Raw genomic sequence first — 16,740 nt, 5'->3', positions numbered from 1 at the left:
TTTCTACTTCCGGTCCAGGACTTGTCTCTATTTGTTGTCCCCATTCTCAATAGAAGTCTATGACTGAAGCCCCATGAAGTGAACCGTTTGCGTAACTCTGTCTTACTCAATGGCTCTGATCTGATGAGGACAGACACTACAGCTGTAATGCCAGTATCTTACAACTCAGGGGAGTTAATAGGTCTCTTGTCATGTAAGACACTGGTGTCTATACAAGAAAGAGACAGAGGAGAGAGTGGTACATTCAGCTGGAGGCATTAAGAACACTGAGGCCTCACGGCATTGTTTTTGAGGACAAACTGAGGGGCAAGTTCTGCATGGCCTCCCTGAAATCCCTGGCCTGGTTGGTAGGGAGCTAATTAGACTAAATTTCATCCCACAGGGAGTCGGGGACCTATTCTGAGCCCGTTGCAGTGATTATAATAGTTTTATCTTTGGAATAAATAAAAAATAAAAATAAATAAGGTGTGGTGCTCCATGCTCTGGTCACAAATGTTATGAGGCACACATTAATCACAACACTAATGAACAAATTAACAGGGATTTTATTATGCCAGGATACCAACCAAACGGAGAGCATATCGTTTCTGCCGGGCAGAAACCTCTTCTCTCCATATTCTAAAGGTGGTTGCACACCTCACTGGACGCCATTTTTCGGAAAACCGACGGAAAAACGCTGCAAAAAAACCTGTAAATTAACAACACAAAAACTAAGGCACTGGTGTCGGACTTCTGGTTTACCGGAACGGGGTTCAACCGTTCAACTCCCTGCAGTGCCCTGCTCAATGTGTTGTATTTACATGGTTGTAATTGCGGAAATTGGAAATTGCGGAAATTGCGGATTTTTTTCCGGAAATTTTTCCGCAATTTAAAACCGATGGGTTATAACGAATCGTTTTTTTCCGCAACACTTGCAGAAATTGCGTAAATTGAAAATTGCGGAAATTGGAAATTGTGGAAATTGCGGAATTCTCCTGTGGGTCGGCGGCGGTGTTGGTTACGACTGTTTACAGTGTCACACAAAAGCATCCAAATGCAGCAGATCCGCAAGCTGGAACAATCATGTTGAGCTTGTAGATCAGATTTTTTTATTTTATTATTTGAATCCTGAAAAGTAACAGTTGTGGACATACTGTATGAGGTTTCCACCCGACAGAGACAACGCATAATAATTCAATCCAGGGATCAGTTTATCTCACCACAACAATGGCTACACTCTTTTCAGTGGGACGAATTATCCACGTCAACGGTTTCAAACTGTTATTCAAAATAGGGGTATAAAAAAAAAAGATATCGCAAAAGATGCATTACAAAGAAAGAATGTTACATTTAAAACAACAAGGCTGGAAAAACGACAATAACGTAAAAGGGGGACTGAACTGAACATTAAAAAAAATAAAGATATTTGAACAACTAATTACTAATTAATTAATAACTGTCAAAGATCACCTTAAAGGGGTAGTTCACCCAAAAAGTAACTTTTTTTCTATCAATTACTCACCCCAATGGAGATTTGAATTCAATTTGTATTTTTGTCACATTCCTAAGTGAGTGGGAGACTCCTTTATGCATGAATTCAAGTCTCCATGTGGCGAGTAGGCTAATCGATTAAAAAAAGTAATTTTGGGGGTGAACTCTCCCTTTATTAACAAACATTTCACTATGCAGATCCAATAAACAGATCCAAGCTGCTAAACAAGCCTTTAGCCTTAGGGTGATGAATTTAAAGGTACACACACTTAAAATATGTCTAAAGCTGCCATATTAGTAGTACTGTAGAGTAGAGCAGTGTTTCTCAACCTGTTCAGGACGGGACCCCCCAAAATAAACATATCTGAACTAGGGACCCCCCAAAATAAACATATCTGAACTAGGGACCCCCCAAAATAAACATATCTGAACTAGGGACCCCCCAAAATAAACATATCTGAACTAGGGACCCCCCAAAATAAACATATCTGAACTAGAGACCCCCCAAAATAAACATATCTGAACTAGGGACCCCCCAAAATAGGAACACCAGGGACCCTCCCTGGGGGTCTCGACCCACAGGTTTAGAACCACTGCTGTAGAGCTTAGATCAGATGTGAGTGTCCCGACATACGCAGCCAAACGAGACATTAACATATTCAAATTGTAACAATTGACTCACAGGTGACACAAGCTAAATTAACACAGGGAGTTAGTCAAGTTATTGAAGTTATGAAGTTACCTCTGAAACAAATTACTGTTAAAGAAACCTGATCGCAGTTCACTGCTCTTAGCAGTTTGCAAAGAGAAAAGACAAGGACTCTGCAATAAGTCACGGGAGTGCTGTTGTAATATCATCGTGCTTTGGTAGAAGACTCAGCTGTAGTCTCGCGTGGCCAGACTTTTGCCTCCCAGTCATACAGTCTGGATCAACGGATAATTAAGCTCCGTTGATGATCAAGTGATGAATCGGATGTGAAGCCTCCTCCCCACTTCCGTGTCGTCTTTGCAGTTGCGCAATGTATCCTAATATAAATAAAAATAATCTATGCATAATATAGCTTGCTGCTTAGCAGAAATGGAAAAAAAGGAAAACAAATATATTTTTGTGAACATTTCCGACGAACAGATGCCAGCTTCCTGCCTCGAATTTCGGGAGTTCCAGACTCTATATAGCATTCAGGAGGTGTAGTTCCAGACTCTATATAACATTAAGGAGCTGTAGTTCCAGACTCTATATAACATTAAGGAGCTGTAGTTCCAGACTCTATATAACATTAAGGAGCTGTAGTTCCAGACTCTATATAACATTAAGGAGCTGTAGTTCCAGACTCTATATAACATTAAGGAGCTGTAGTTCCAGACTCTATATAACATTAAGGAGCTGTAGTTCCAGACTCTATATAACATTAAGGAGCTGTAGTTCCAGACTCTATATAACATTAAGGAGCTGTAGTTCCAGACTCTATATAGCATTCAGGAGGTGTAGTTATATTACCTTCAGGAGATAATAGATTGTGGAATAGTTGTCTGGCCACGTGAGACGTACTTCAGCTGCATTTACAGTAAAGTTATTTAAAGGCACATTCTGCAGTATCTCCTATTGCATATTTAACCGAAAAGCAAAAGACAAAAACACTGAAGCCTAAAACAATGCATTACGATGAAGTTTGAATGTTGTTGTTTTTTTGGGTTTTTGTATTATTAACCATTTAACCCACATACTGCTACCGTAGTACTGTGCAGTGACTACTAGTCTGAATAGGAAACCTCACTGACTGTGCCTTTAAATGTCTTAAAAAAGATGCAAAAACATGACTTTCTGTCCCCCCCCCCCCACAATACAAGTTTACTATTTCTTTGCAGTCTTCAGTGTGTTTAAAAAGTCCCAGAGCTCCTTGATTACCTGAGGAAAGTAGAGAGAGAGAGAGAGAGAGAGACCTTTAAACACTTTAGAAAAAGAGCTGCACAACTTTGCAAAAGCTTATCCCAAGGTATAGTATATATATATAGGCTACTATTTATGACAGCAAACGCCACAATTCTTATTGTTTTTTTAAGTTGGATTTCCCTCATTTGCAATGTAACAGCTCTGTGTAAACAACATCTTTCTGTTCCCTTTTAATTGTACATAAAATTATTTTGTTTTGATTGGGAGAGAGAGAGAGAGAGAGAGGGGAGACTAATTAGAACCCATTTGTCTTCTAATATAAATCCTAACAGTTTTCTGATAAACCTATGTTTCTATGTCAGAGCAGGTGCTCAACCTTTTTCACGTCATGGACCCCCAGAATTATCTGCATTTGGCCGCGGACCCCACATCTGACCCCCCCCCCTCCCAGAAGCAAAGATTTGAGTTAAAAACGTTCGCTCTGAAAGAATATATATTCAAAGATTTGCGCCAACACTTTCACGATTTAAAAAAGAAAATAGCAGACCTACAAGCTCGAAGCGCGCCACTTGGTGCCGTGCTATGAGCTTGTAGATCTGCTATTTTTCAGTAGCTAAAAGTATAACATAATGCTTTAAAACACCAAAAGGGGTTCCCGCCCCAGAATGGGGATAAAGCCTCCAGATGATGTGCTATCCTTGCATGAGACGAATGAGTCACCTCTCTCTGTGTACGACGGCGTGCTGCTTGGGAGCGCCTGGCCTGTGGGAACGGTGCAGGCAGGCGGTCGGTCGGGGGGAAACATGGGTGGGGTGGGGGCTAGCAGCACTTACATACCAGAGTATATGACTAGGTGCATGCTTCGAGCTCTGACAGAACTCTGAGGAAAACTGGCCGAGGAAAACCAAAAGCGCTTCCACAGATGTTTTTTTTCTACGTCAACAACATACACCGTTCTCCCTTCTCTTGTCCTCTCCACCACGCCGGCCATCATGGGGGCTGTCACCATTCTGACGGTATAACCCATTGTTATATTTTAGCTATTGAAAAATAGCAGATCTACAAGCTCGTAGGTCTGCTATTTTAGAAAAATCGCGAAAATGTGGCGCAGATCTTTGAATATATTATTATATTTTCAGATTGGGGTCCGGAGCTAAATACAGATATTTCTGGGGGTCCTTGACGTGAAAAAGGTTGCTCACCACTGATATAGAAACATAAGGTTTTTCAGAACACTGTCAGAATTTAGAAGGCATTTGTAGAATGGTCTAAATGGGATATGGCGATTCATTGTCACACTGACGATTTTAACTGTGTTTCTGTTGTTGAACACTGGAACATAATTGTATTCTATTTGGCTTTTTAGGCTAGGAAGGTGCAGATATGACAAATACCTAAATATGCAAAGAAATTAATGACATTCTATAACTTTATACTATAAAAAATAAATAAATTAAACTAAAAACAAAACTAAAAAATAGTGGAAAAAGCAGTAGATCTGCTATTTACACAATTTCTTTAATCTTATGAACATTATTTCTCAACATGGAAACGATTAGGACAATTATGCAAAAGAAGTGCCATTATCTTCAAACTGCGACTCAATTGCGATTAGGCCATTATGTAATAATAATAAAATGTAGTCAGAAGCGCCTTTCAATACTTTGACGTCCACAACCCAGTGAACCCACGTCACTTGCCTTCCTTCTGTTAGAAAAAGGTAGTTCTGTATGTGAAGGCCGTAGTAAAAGATACTGGTTCTGTTCAGAATGTATTGTCATCTTCTGTCTTTCCACAAAATAATAGAAAATGCTCGATAAGAACCCGGCTTGATAAGCCTGCTCGATAAGGTGCTCGTTATCAATGAAGATTAGCTCCATCCCTACGTCGTGTCTAAAAGAGATTTCACCTGCTCATTATGCTCATACGTGCATCGGTACAATAAAATAAAAATGTTAAAATGGCATAGTGCAATAAATAAATGGCTGTATTCAAGATACTGGCAGAAAACACTAATATAAAATGTCATTTTTATGTGGACACGCCAACCAGGTCATGTATTGCCCGAGGTTATTCAATCCATTAATAAAATGTGCCCAGCGTTTATAGCGCCCGGGGCACTTTTCCCGACGGACCGGATGTAGTTCCGGATGTGGCTGTAGCAATAAGTGTAGCCAAAACACTATCGATGCGATCGACAACAACGGGGGGTATTAAATCTAACGTGACTAGCGACTGGACAGCGGGGGGCCGTCTAACACATAACCTTTTTTTATAATTAGGCGGGATGATTTAGATCGCGGGTTATTAACATTTTAAGATTTTCGTCGTCGTCGGCTAAACAGGGGAGGGACATTTTCGATGACGTCTCACTGTTGCGCAACATCGAGGATTGCGCAACAAGCGATCCTAGGCTGTGGAGCGATGCGACCGGTTTTGATATCATTAATCTCTGCCTGTAAAACTGGGGGGGGGGGGGTCCTTGAAATTAAACGCGTTGAGAATCACTGCTAGAGCCGTAAAAATCTTCTGCTATGGGGGGGTCCCTGGCATATCTTTTCAAATGGGGGTCCGCGGGCTAATAAATGTCCATTTTGGGGTCCTTGCTGTAGGGTACGTTACAAGCTGGAAACGTGGCATGAAGCCACATGTAAAGTTGAAGTTGGGTAAAAGCTAACTGTCCTGGAGACAAGAGCAGGTGTTATTATGATAGTTGGTAGGAAAAAGGAAAAAAAAGCTTTAAATCCTGATGTTAGAAAAGCTGCTTTCAGGGGTTTTGGTCAAAGACCTTGAACACGAGGGAGACTGGTACGGGTCGGCATACGGTACCTCCCAGTCCCTTCATTAAGGCATTTAGACCGGATGTCGGAAAAAAAAGTCTTCTAAATCCTGACTTAGTTTTTCTAAAATACCTATGTTTCTATGTCAGTGGTGCTCAATATGTCATGTCAAGAACACAAAAATTATATGTATGTGGCCGCCGACCCCCGGCTAAAAATAGCAGACCTACAAGCTCATAGCGTGGCACTTGGTGCCTCTCTATGAGCTTGTAGATCTGCTATTTTTCAATAGCTAAAAGTACAACATAAAATACCAAAAGGGGGTTCCCGTTCAGAATGGGTTAAGGGCTACAAAAGACACAGTTGTGAGAGCGCTGACCAGTAAATCACTGGGGAAAAGAGTTTGCCTTGGCAGGAATATACTCCCAAACAGTCCATGGACGCGAAATGAACATAAATCACCTTGTGCCGCAAGTCTGGTGCGGAGCGGTGTGTGAAGATATGCTGGACAGTATGAGGTAGGAGGACTGTGTAGGAATCCAGCAGGTAGCTTGTTGTTGAGGCTACACACAATACTATATATCACTGCTGTCATGACGGAAACCAGCTATGTCAATATTAACTTTTCAGAAAAAAACCTCTTTGCACGTCTCAACACTCAAAGTTGGTGTGGTGACTTAAACACATGTCAGATACTTGAATGTGTCCTTATAGCATCACTTTACCCACATACACCTCAAGTGGAGTTGAGAGGTTTTTGACCATCGATGTGGAGATTTTGGTCTGACTTCTCCTTCTAATCAATGGTGGACAAAACCACCTAACACCATCGTGTGGAGTTAGGTGTTTTTTTTTCCAGTCAGAAGTGACTTGTTTAGTCAGAAGTGTCTACTTTTCATCGGTTCATTTGTAAAACCCACACTCGGACATGTAAAGGGTGTTCAATAGCACTGATTCAGGACGAGAACCCCTTTTAGTGTTTTTTACGATATCATCTCTGTCGTGTGCAAACATCATATCTCCAACAAACAAAACAAAACGTTACTTTTCATGATTCACATAATTTTTTTAAAAGTAGCAGATGTGTTTTGAGCTTGCAGATCTGATACTTTTGATACTTTCGCGTGACGCTGTGGTATCAAGAAGTAGGGCATTCATTTAAGAAGAAAACACAAATATAGAGATGAGGTTTCCCAGCAACAATATAGTATTTTTTAGTAGTTCACCAGCTCAGTGGCCTTGTGGTTAGAGTGTCCGCTCTAAAACTGGGAGGTCAGGGTTCATATCAAAGACTGTAAAAATGGTATCCAATGCCTCCCTGCTTGGCACTCGAGGGTTGCATTGGGGTTTAGATCAACTACCAATGATTCCCGAGCGCGGCACGGCTGCGGCTCACCGCTCAAAGAGGTCAAATGCGGAGAACACATTTTGCATACAGCAATTGATTTGACAAATAGTAGGACTTTAACTGGGGCACTTAATTTGGCTCACTGGTCAGTTACTTACTGGCCCTACCCTATAGCAGGGGTTCTCAACCCGTGGGTCGCGACCCCTCGGGGGGGTCGCCAAATTATTTTGGGGGGTCCCCAAATTATTAAAAAAAATTATGTTTTTTTTGCAACAGAATGGCTGGAAAGTGGAAATGAAGAGTTTACATAGTACACATAGTATACATGCATAGACCTTCCCTAATGATTATATCTGGTTTCAGTATTTATTTATGGTGTATTGTCTCTATTATTAAGGTTATTGTAGCAGTCAATTTATATTGGGGGTTGGGAGGGGTGGGGCGGGGGTCCCGAGACATTGCCAAAGCATTTCCGGGGGTCCCCAGCCAAAAACGTTGAGAACCCCTGCCCTATAGGGCTGAAAAGTGTGATCATTAGCCTTTCGATCAACCTTTTTTCACTCCCCTCACCCAGGGAGTCATTATGTACATTAACTACAAATCAGAAAGTAAGAGAGACACAAAAAAGGTTTACTTACTTTTTGATCAAAGACTCTAAAAGAACTTTTGGCAAAATTTTCAAACTTCTGTTCTGTCTTCGGTAACCCCTTTCCCTGAAAGAACAAGAGAATTACGACGTCATGAGATATATGTTGAGATAGGTATAAAATGAATTTAACACAATGTTACATAATCTCACAAATAATCTACCGGTATATTAAAAACTGCATTACTTGTTGTTTCATGTGTATCCATTCATCATCACTACTGATGATGAGCAATATTACACCGTGATTATTGCCACGACAGTGATGCGGTCAGGAACGAGACGTAGTCGAGTTCCGCAAGCATCACTGAAGTGGCAATCATCACGTTAAATCACCCCCTCAAGTGTAATATTGCAATTATACAACAGTTACCCTTAAAACTAAGAAAATCGCATGTTAAACATGTTTTAATGACAGTAGTCACTAGAGCCACAAATGTCACAAGAAACTAGCTAGCCTAGCCACCGAGTTTGCTGCGCTCTGGGAAAACAGAGCAGCTGAATTCTTTGTTTTGATTAGGTGTGGAGTGGTGCTCGTTTGAACCACGGCTAGAAGGCTGTTTCAACCAATCCGATTGCTTCCTCGAAACGACCTGTTGTATAATGATATTTCTTACATCTCTTGCTGCCGATGCCAGCTTGCTCTTGATGTCAGCCAACGACAGAGAGTTGGACGGACCGGCCGCAGCCTTGTCTTTGACTGTCTTCAGGGTTGTCTGGAAGTGAAAAGAAAATGTCCAATGCAATAAAACGGTCGAGAAATGACAGAGTTATCGTGTTGCAGCTCTGGGCTATCGTACGGCCAGGCTCTGGGCTAGTCACGGCCAGGTTCTGGGGTAGTCAGGACCAGACTCTGGGCTAGTCAGGACCAGGCTCTGGGCTAGTCAGGACCAGGCTCTGGGCTAGTCAGGACCAGACTCTGGGCTAGTCAGGACCAGGCTCTGGGCTAGTCACGGCCAGGTTCTGGGCTAGTCAAGACCAGGCTCTGGGCTAGTCAAGACCAGGCTCTGGGCTAGTCAAGACCAGGCTCTGGGCTAGTCAGGACCAGGCTCTGGGCTAGTCAGGACCAGGCTCTGGGCTAGTCAGGACCAGACTCTGGGCTAGTCAGGACCAGGCTCTGGGCTAGTCAGGACCAGGTTCTGGGCTAGTCAGGACCAGGCTCTGGGCTAGTCAGGACCAGGTTCTGGCCTCCGGTTTCACTGTGACCCATTTGATCTGCCTTCTGCACCTGCTCTGACAGCCTCAGTATGGGCAACCAGCTGGAATGAGATAAAAGCGTACAAAAGGGCAACAAATTCTACCCTAACTACACAATACATCGGGTACAAATTATCCTTTTTATTGTCTCATAGCAGGAGAGGGCAAGCCCAAGCTCTATTGAGCAATATGAGCGGAGCACATTGTTGTTGAAGAAAGGCAGAAAGAAAAGGCGGAGGAGGGGGGGGGGGGGGGGGGAAGGAAAAGGCTTTGTGTTGTTCAGTGGCGGGAAACCCCATGACTGCTACGTGAAATGGACAGTCTTCCTTTGGACGGTGGATCCACAAAACATCATCTTAACTGAACTCTACTTCCATGTCAACACCTTACTTATGTTGAATAACATCTTCAACAGGGGGTCCTCAACAGGGACGTGCACACATAGACATCAAAGGGGGCTTCAGCACCTGCCCTTTTACCCGTCTGTAAAACAACTGCCCTCTCCAGACCACGAATCTTTGTGTGATAGGAACCTTTTTTTTTGGTACAATTAACCACTTGAACCCGAGCATCTCTTTAGCCGAAAATACACACACACACACACACACACACACACACAGACACACACACACACACACACACACACACACACACACACACACACACACACACACACACACACACACACACACACTTCCTAATTTAAAATATGCATGTACGTCCTAATTACAAGCTCACCATGAAAGAGTTTAACCTGCAACACAATGTTATACACTTCATTAAAAGCAGGGGGTTCCCTGCTTCATATCTCTCAGCTAAGAAGGTAAAACATCGTCTTGAGACCCCGGCCTAAAGAAAACATCACTTCTGAGCTGTCCGTCTCTGTGCCGATATCATGAGAGCGCTCCCTTGGCACGCGAAGAGGCCCCGTGCAGCAGTCCTTGTGTTAAGACTGAGAGGTGCATTCTGGGAACACACTACTGCAGAGTGCACTACAGGTGTGTCCCAAAAAAAGAAAAAAGAAAACTGGGCAGCCTGGGCCTCACATCACAGGTCCTCAAATTAGGAAGTGTGTGTGTGTGTGTGTGTGTGTGTGTGTGTGTGTGTGTGTGTGTGTGTGTGTGTGTGTGTGTGTGTGTGTGTGTGTGTGTGTGTGTGTGTGTGTGACCCAACAACGCACCGCACCACACAAACGCACACACAAGCACACACACACACACACACACCATGGGGCTGTATGTTACACAAGCGATGGAGCTTGTCCCTACATGTAAGGCCAGGCTGGAATCCACTGAAATTGTAGGGTTTCATTGATAGTCTGAAAACACATTTGAAACTAGAGGAGAGGAGGAGAGACTTATAGGACATCTTTTTTTTTGCCCTGTGACTTGCAGAAAACATGTGTAGGGTTTCAGGTTCAAACAGTTGGGTGCACTGGGGTGGATGTGGTTTCGTTCTTAACACTTAGCCCGCTAGCATTTATTACAAAGCTTAGCTTGTAGATCTGCTATTTTTCAATAGCTAAAGTATAACATAGTGCTTTATAACACCAAAAGCGGTTCCCGCCCAGAATGGGTTAAACTAATTAAAAACCGTGTTCAAGACTAAAGAACGACAAAAATACACTTAAAAGGAGGCGGGACGTTACAGTCAGAGCACAAACGTCTCCCAATTTGTGGTTTGCAAGAAAAAAATGCAATCTGCCCCTCCGCTGTCCCCTGTAGATATTAACATTTTATTGGCGCAGATCAAACGGAAAGAAAAAACAACAGGAAAAAACCTTTACCGTGCGCGAGCGGCCCTAGACATTATGCACGCGGCGCAATGCACTCACACACCCACACACACACACAAGAGTTGCAGAGAAAAATAGCGACCATGTATATGCCGTTTGGCTCGAAGCCAGACTGAAATGCCCTACGTATTTATTATTTAGGAGGAGGCACTCCCACAGTTCCAACAGGACAGCTGTGGGCCTCAAAACAGCTGATAAACAGACAAAGCTTTTTCATCTGGTCCAGACGCTGATTACAGATGCCACGGGACGTTGGAACTTAATCCGTTCAGGACGGGAAAACCCCTCTTTTGGTGTGTTTCTTTAAAAGCATTATATTATACTTTAAGCTATTGAAAAAAAGCAGATCTACATGCTTGTAGCGCGGCACCGAGGGCCACGCTACGAGCTTGTAGGCCTGCTATTTTTGAAAAATCGTGAGAATGTGGCTCAAATCATTTCAGAGCAAATCTTTGCTTCCGGGGGGTGGGGGTCACTGGAACAACATGTTTTCAGATGGGGGTCGGCGGCTGATTACATATAATTTCTGGGGGTCCTTGACATGAAATATTGAGCACCACTGATATAGAAACATAGGTATTTTCGACGTCAGGCCTAAATGGGTTAATCGCTGGCACGCTATCTTTTTAATGCAAGCGCTCAAGTCTTCCAGTCCGTTTGCACACAACACATGCCTGGGACACCTCTGCTCTGCCCCGGCCCGGCGTCTGGCCCGGGCCCGAAGGTTCTGTCACTTTGTTGGAATGAGGAGGGTTTAGACCAGACGGCCCAAAGGGGAACAAAGTTAACAAACATCTGAGCTCTTGACCCCCTGTTTCTCGTCCTAGAAACTACAGACCCGATAGCTGTACGACATCGCAGGCTAATAACAACCACTTAACACGTTAAGCCCTGAGGGCGATTCTACAAAATGTCTCCTAAATCCTACCAGTTTTCGGAAGAAGAAAAAAATAAATGACCATGGTTCTCAAACCTTTTCATGTCAAGGATCCCCCAAAGAGGATATCCCCCCCCCCCCCCCCCCCCCAAAAGAGGATATGTATTTGGCCACGGACCCCCCCCCCCCCCCCCCAGGGACCCTCCCAGATGCAAACTATTTTTCAAAAAATAAATAGCAGATCTACAATGTGGCACAAAGTGACACACAGAGCTTGTATATCTGCTATGTTTGAATAGCCAAAGTATAAAATAATGGTTAAAGTGGTTCAAATAAAAGAAAAAGATGCTTTCCCGGTATTACTTTGTTGACCACGGTCCCCCAGGGAACTATCCTTTGGCCCCCCTCATTTTTTCCCCTCTGCGACAAATCTCTTTGCCTGATGCTGTATTGAACTGTAACTGCAAACTTTGAATAAGTAATTTAATCAATCAATAAAAAAAGCCAGAAAAAAACAATCTAGAGCTTACTATACATCTGCTTTTTTTCACCTGTTAGCCTACTAGCCTATGATGTCATGACATGGACACTATAGGTGTTCAGGTGCTTGGTTGTATTGTCACAATGCAATAGTACTGCATTCATCTGGATGAGAGTGTTGCCTAGATGGCTCAATAGTACTGCATTCATCTGGATGAGAGTGTTGCCTAGATGGCTCAATAGTACTGCATTCATCTGGATGAGAGTGTTGCCTAGATGGCTCAATAGTACTGCATTCATCTGGATGAGAGTGTTGCCTAGATGGCTCAATAGTACTGCATTCATCTGGATGAGAGTGTTGACTAGTTGGCTCAATAGTACTGCATTCATCTGGATAAGAGTGTTGACTAGATGGCTCAATAGTACTGCATTCATCTGGATGAGAGTGTTGCCTAGTTGGCTCAATAGTACTGCATTCATCTGGATGAGAGTGTTGCCTAGATGGCTCAATAGTACTGCATTCATCTGGATGAGAGTGTTGCCTAGATGGCTCAATAGTACTGCATTCATCTGGATGAGAGTGTTGCCTAGATGGCTCAATAGTACTGCATTCATCTGGATGAGAGTGTTGCCTAGTTGGCTCAATAGTACTGCATTCATCTGGATAAGAGTGTTGACTAGATGGCTCAATAGTACTGCATTCATCTGGATGAGAGTGTTGCCTAGATGGCTCAATATACTGCATTCATCTGGATGAGAGTGTTGCCTAGATGGCTCAATAGTACTGCATTCATCTGGATGAGAGTGTTGCCTAGATGGCTCAATAGTACTGCATTCATCTGGATAAGAGTGTTGACTAGATGGCTCAATAGTACTGCATTCATCTGGATGAGAGTGTTGCCTAGTTGGCTCAATAGTACTGCATTCATCTGGATGAGAGTGTTGACTAGATGGCTCAATAGTACTGCATTCATCTGGATAAGAGTGTTGACTAGATGGCTCAATAGTACTGCATTCATCTGGATGAGAGTGTTGACTAGATGGCTCAATAGTACTGCATTCATCTGGATAAGAGTGTTGACTAGATGGCTCAATAGTACTGCATTCATCTGGATGAGAGTGTTGCCTAGATGGCTCAATAGTACTGCATTCATCTGGATGAGAGTGTTGCCTAGTTGGCTCAATAGTACTGCATTCATCTGGATAAGAGTGTTGACTAGATGGCTCAATAGTACTGCATTCATCTGGATGAGAGTGTTGCCTAGATGGCTCAATGGGTCATTTGTAGTGTTTTCAGTTGAAAGTCTGTTATGAGTGACATGATCGGACGACAAAGTGTAAATCACATTTAAATCGGGCGTCTTTAGCTAAATGACCGCTACGAATCGGATAAAAGTGTCAACGTTTTCACGAGACTTCTTTATGACCTACTGATGGTTTCTAGCCTATAGGAGCCAAAACAAATCAAATCGAATTTAAAAAAAGAAAATCAGGCCGATTCACCTTTTGGCCTATAACTTTTCAATCTGAAGCTGCTTTCCGTGCTTTTAATAGCTATAGGCTCGCTGTATGTACTGATCTTAAAAACGTTTATGAAATGTAAACATGGGGGAGGGGGAGGTTGAATCTCTGGGATCCCTAAAAGGGCCAGAAATGTATAGACATGATGCTTCAGCCCTAATAACGACCGAAGGCATCTCGTCCTGACCTGTGTGCCGGGCCCCCGTTGAGCTTTGAATGCCCCCCCCCCCATCCCATCCCACCCCGCCCCACCGCCGCCACACGCCCCCCCTTCTCCTTGCACAACAACTGTTCCCTCCTGACAACCTCTTGACACCCCTCGCTTCCTGGACCACACCTTCTCCCAATTGCTCTCATTAGCCAGTGTTTGATGTCTAGAGCGGTCCCTGCCGCGCTCCCAGATGCCCCTGAGGACGGAGGAGGAAGCGGGTTTCTTCCCCAGAGTGCAGGTGACTGCATGGTCATTACATTCTGGGAGCTTCTCAGATCTTCTGCCAGTGGCCATATTTCTCGCGCCTCTCACATCCTCGGCGTGCCGTGCCGCCACCGCGACACCTTGCATTACGCGCTCGTACAAGAACTTAATGGTTTAAACTAAACGCTGATCTGGAGTCTGTCTGTCTCCTATAGTCAGGTCTTCCTGATCTGGAGAGGCTGACGTAAAGGAGAATTCCATGCTAGAATGCTTTCTTATCTTTCTTACCTTTCTTTGTAGTTGTTACGTCCCCACCAAAGAGGTCCAGGTGTTTTTTTGTGCAAAAACTCCTTATTGGCTATTTTCCCTACCATAAGCCCTCAATGAATTGCATTGCATTGAATGGGAATTGAATGGGGCTATGGGGTGTTATGCTAGTTCGCTTATTTCCATCGAAAGAAGTAGTAAAGTGTGCCGCTTGGGATATTATTTACATTACACAACACCCCATAGCCCCATTCAATTCAATACAATTCATTTAGGGCTTATGGTAGGGGAAACAGCCAATAAGGAGCTTTTGCACAAAATAACACCTGGACCTCTTTGGTGGGGACGTAACAACTACAAAGAAAGGTAAGAAAGCCTTTTAGTATGGAATTCTCCTTTAACCCATTAAAACCGAGAAAGCATCAGTGCTATTTTAGATTTTAACAACTTTAAACATTATTTTATACCTCAAGAATGTAAAAAAACAAACATATATTATGCTATTTTTGAAAATAGCTAATCTGTGCACATTTGTGCAAATCTTCGGTCGGCGGCCAAACGCCGCACATCACTTTGGGTGGTCCTTGACGTGAAAAACGTTTGGGCACCACTGATATAGCAACATGCGTTTCTCAAAACCCCGTTAGGATTTAGAAGACATCTGTAGTGTCGTCGGCCTCAGGTCTAAATGTGTTAATGGATGCCTTGTCTAAGCGGAGCTCGTCGTCTTGCGTAATCTTTTTAACCTCTTCACTTAACCTTCTCCCGAAACGGTGTCTTGTCATCTTGTTCCTCATCATGACTAATTGACGTACCGTTACCGACGTCCGTAACACACGTGTCCGCTTTATTTGTCTACCTGTTTTGACTGCCCACAATGTTCCCAAAACAACGCAGTCCTATTTCCCCCTTTTTGTAAACCACAGTGCTGTTTTTTAACCCATTCAGAACAAAAGCCTTCTAAATCCTAGAAGAATGTTTCTATATCAGTGGTTCTCAAAGTTTTTCATGTCAAGCGGACCCCATAAACTATATGTAATTAAACTATATGTAATTGGCCGCCGACCCCCATCAGAAAATATGTTGTTCCAGGGACGACCAGCCCTAGAAGCAAAGATTTGAGTTGAAAACGTTCACTGTGAAAGAATAGGCTATATATTCAAAGATTTGTTCCACATTTAACGATTTTTCAAAAATAGCAGACCTACAAGCTCGTAGCGCGGCACTCTCTCTGTTTAGCCAATGGTTCTCAAACTTGTGTTGCTTTTGTGCAACGCTGCAGCGTTTTTTAGTCGACTAAAATGTGACTATATGAAAACTATTCAAAAGACTACGACTAAAACTAAAATATAATTTTGCTGCCAAAAACAGCACTGCACGTCCCCTGCACAAATGATGGAGTGCTGCTGGTTGCATTCTCTCTCAAGAGTTAAATTATCGTTAAACATCTGCATTAGTAGAACTCTACACAATTAACTGAGAATACAGAAGAACTATTACTATTTTGATCAAACGTTTGGGGTCTGAGAGGATGCAGAATAAAATAATGGTCCTTGAAGTTAGAATAAGGACATAAGAGGCTTTTGGTGTGTGTGTGTGTGTGTGTGTGTGTGTGTGTGCGTGTGTGCGTGCGTGTGCACGTGCACGTGCGCGTGTGCGTGCGGGAAGGGCGGAATCAAAGGTGGGCTGCAACCCAAGACGGCGGGGGTCAGCCCACAAAGGTCACAGGTTTAAAACCCTGCCCTGAGGAAACACGTTCAAAGGTCAGAGGTCAGGCGTGTTTGCTTATAAAGACTGCAAAGTTCAAATGTGTGTGTGTTTTGGAAGACAAGTGGTCCAAGACGACTGTGTTCCATGGCTCTCCAGCTGAGTGTAATGTTGCGGGTTTGTCACTATTCTTAATACAGGCAATGCGGTGAGTCTTGCAGAATCAATGGCAAGATCCTGTGAGGTTGGTCAACCAGGTTTAAGTTTAGGGTGACCAAATATTCAGCCCCTCAAATCGGGACGCTTACACTGTCAATGTGCACGTCCGTCGTGCACGCACAACCAA

At 43.3% G+C, this 16,740-nt stretch overlaps 1 protein-coding gene across 2 annotated transcripts in view; it reads right to left on the bottom strand.

The window, feature by feature from the left end:
* Nucleotides 1-529: 529 nt before the first annotated feature.
* Nucleotides 530-16,740, bottom strand: part of npm1b (nucleophosmin 1b) — a 32,039-nt gene continuing 15,828 nt past the window's right edge. For both annotated transcript variants that reach the window (XM_080773672.1, XM_080773673.1), the window contains 3 exons: nt 8,753-8,851; nt 8,128-8,202; nt 530-3,376 (listed from right to left, as the gene is read on the bottom strand). In XM_080773672.1, the coding sequence (XP_080629798.1) occupies nt 3,323-3,376; nt 8,128-8,202; nt 8,753-8,851 (228 nt within the window). In that variant the 3' untranslated portion in view covers nt 530-3,322. The remainder of the gene's footprint in view (nt 3,377-8,127; nt 8,203-8,752; nt 8,852-16,740) is intronic.

Source organism: Protomyctophum bolini (genome assembly GCF_963924005.1).
Source record: "Protomyctophum bolini genome assembly, chromosome: 10".
Classification (NCBI taxonomy): domain Eukaryota; kingdom Metazoa; phylum Chordata; class Actinopteri; order Myctophiformes; family Myctophidae; genus Protomyctophum; species Protomyctophum bolini.
This window is presented reverse-complemented; position numbering and strand designations above follow the sequence as displayed.